At 41.1% G+C, this 2,908-nt stretch overlaps 1 protein-coding gene across 1 annotated transcript in view; it reads left to right on the top strand.

The window, feature by feature from the left end:
• LOC101861415 (diencephalon/mesencephalon homeobox protein 1) overlaps positions 1-2,672 on the top strand; it is a gene marked incomplete in the record, with an annotated part of 8,972 nt that extends 6,300 nt beyond the window's left edge. The window contains 2 exon segments of the mRNA XM_013088984.2: positions 39-185; positions 1,576-2,672. Coding sequence (XP_012944438.1) covers positions 39-185; positions 1,576-2,132 — 704 coding nt within the window.
• Positions 2,673-2,908: the final 236 nt, after the last annotated feature.

The following is a 2,908-nucleotide window of genomic DNA, read 5'->3' as shown; positions in this document are numbered from 1 at the left end:
TAATAATAATAATATACCAGTTTTTCTCCATTCAACAGAGCCAGTAAAAGACCAAGGGTCAGGAAAGTCCGTGACGACCAGCAAAGACCCACCAGAATCACAGCGGACATCCCCCAGTCGTGATGCCTCACCGACACACTCGCACGAGGAGGATAGTCTGCGCAAGCCTGGACATCGCACATCTGGTGTGTAGAACATGGATACAGTCATCAATATTAAAAATAATAGTGTTTGTATAGCGCATGTCCTCACTCTAAAGCAAGCTCTATGCACTTTACACTATATTATTACCCCAGCAGACCATAGAACACTAAGAAACATTCTCAGCTTCCCGGGGAGCATACAGTGCAAGCAGCAGGTTAAGCGCTCAAACACAAACAAACTGACAAGATCTTTTACTGTCAATAATAGCTGGGTACCCATTTCCACCTGGGTGAAGTGGGGGAAAATACGTGTAAAGTGCCTTTCCCAAGGACACAACGTCGCCCCGCGGCTCGAACCCCCGATCCCGCAACCTCACGATCACGAGTCCGTTAGCCTAACCACTAGGCCACTGACGCCATTGCCTTTCTCACCTTGGACTAGGGTATAGATCACCGACAAACGTTATCCAGTTTACCCTCATTTGGGCTAGCTTCTCGTAGTTCTATGTTGTTTTTTCACCTTGTTGTACTTCATTCTCTGTGAAACCTCTCTAGGTTCATCGTGGTCTTCTACTTGATGTCTCTCGAATGTTGTGCCGGAAACTAAAAAGAAATAATGCTAATACTAGATCTAGCTATTGTAATAGCACAAATTCTCTACCAACAGCATAGTCTATGCCGGGCTTCACAATTATTTATTGTTACCTATGCAGACCTGGTAGCATTCTGAAACAATCTCTGCTGGCTGGGAGACAGTTGTATTATCTTTGAAATTGCGAAAGTGTATAGATTTAACGCTCCTTGCAAAACTGAAAAGTCATCTAAAAAATGGATGTTATCTTAAAAGTTTACGTTTAGTGCTGAACTCATCTTTTTTCTTTTTCTGCGAATCTATCTCTTTTTTTTTCTAGGAAACTCTGTTCCTTGTTTCTTATACATTTCCTTCTTTTTTCCAAGATCTCTTAACTAAGTCTGTGACCTTCCCTTTGGAAGTTCTTCACTTCGTTTTAAGGAATGTTGTTCTCCATTTATTATGGGTTTTTTTTTTCAATTTTTAAGAAAACATTATTTTTTCTTTACATACTTTAAAATTATCTATTCTTTGAAATTCCATTCCTAGTTACTGTGAACTTTCTTCTTTTTACCTTTTCGATTCCCTGTAGTCAGATGCCTATTTTTGACACTAAGGATACCTGACCAAGCAGGAAATTCATTTAAGTGAGCCCGATAAAGTAATAATAATCAAATTGCTACTAGATCTAAATGAAACTTATCTATAGCTTATAGCCATGTACTAAACTGGTCTTTTCAGGTATAGCGAAACTTATCTATCTTACATTAACTTTTTGTTTTATTTATGTGTTTAAATGTCTCTGAACACGGATTCTCTTTTCTCTTATTTAATGTTTCTATGATTTTTTCTTTTATTCAGAGAGCACGCCGTTCATCCCAGACGCCAGTTTCCTCCAGTCCCTCCACGCCACAACCAACAGCCCACCAAAACACCTGGACATTTTCCGGGGATTCCCGGCACCAGACGCCACAACGCTTGCAAACTTAGGCTTCTCAAAGCCGCACTTACAAGGTCAAGGACTACCCTTCTCCCTTCCGCTTCCGGCGGCCTCTCACCTCTCGACCTTGACCGCAGCTCCGACGTCATCACCGTCTGCAGTGACGGCCTCCTCTTCTCTCCTTCCTTGCCCGCTACCAGCAGGATCGTCTCTCCCACTCGCAGCAGCCGCGTCGTCTCTGCCTCTTGCTGCGTGGTCGTCCTATTATTCTTCTGCCTCGCACTTCCACGACTTCCTAATGCGACACCCCGGTCTGAGAACCTCCAATACGGACCCACAGCTCCGACTGAGCTCTCCCATGGCGGGAGGAGGGATGGGGAAAAGCACCATGCTCAACTCCAGTATCGAGAACTTGAGGCTCAGAGCGAGACAGCACGCTGCCTGCCTTGGACTCTTCGACACAGTGACCCGGACGTGACTTCCAGGAAGTTCAGTTGTTTATTAAAAACCTGGATGTGGAAAAAATCAAATTGGAACATTTGAACTATTAGGAATTTAATTACTAATGATGTTTATGTGACACAAACGGAACACACATTATGCAGGAAACTGACACATGTGCTTTAGAAAAGAGGAAAAAAAAACCTGGTGATTGGAGAGTGCCATTGATAAATTTGCAATTTGGCTTAAACAGCACATAGGCATCTTTGGTTGGTGCTTCTATAAAAAAACTATGAATGCTCTGTTAGATCCATCTTTTCACCTCTCTCAAACCGTTGTTTCTAATTCATATCAGTTTCGTTTGCAATTTCTTAGCACCAAGCAGTAAATGATTTTGTCCGCGTTAACGCGCTACCTTTTACTCGAAATTAATAGCACGCTGTTAGCTTACTTAACCAGGGAGCTGATGGCTCTAGTTCGAATCCGTAAGGCGATGTTCTAAACTTGGGCTATTTGGGGAGTTTTTACGGCTCTCCGACCATTTATCCGAGTTCTATCGGGGATGGACATTAAACTCCGGAGACTATTATTATTATTATTATTATTATTATTATTATTATTATTATTATTATTATTATTATTATTTTATTATTATTATTATTATTATCATTATTATTATTATTATTATTATTATTGTTATTAATAATAATAATAATTGTGATTACTATCTAAATTCTAGTCCCAAAAATTGTAAGGCCCTTGGGCGTTTGGGGGGGGGGGGGGGGCAAACAAACGTAACTTCTAAATTGAACA

Source organism: Aplysia californica, unplaced genomic scaffold, assembly GCF_000002075.1.
Source record: "Aplysia californica isolate F4 #8 unplaced genomic scaffold, AplCal3.0 scaffold00024, whole genome shotgun sequence".
In the NCBI taxonomy this organism is placed as follows: Eukaryota; Metazoa; Mollusca; class Gastropoda; order Aplysiida; family Aplysiidae; genus Aplysia; species Aplysia californica.
This window is presented reverse-complemented; position numbering and strand designations above follow the sequence as displayed.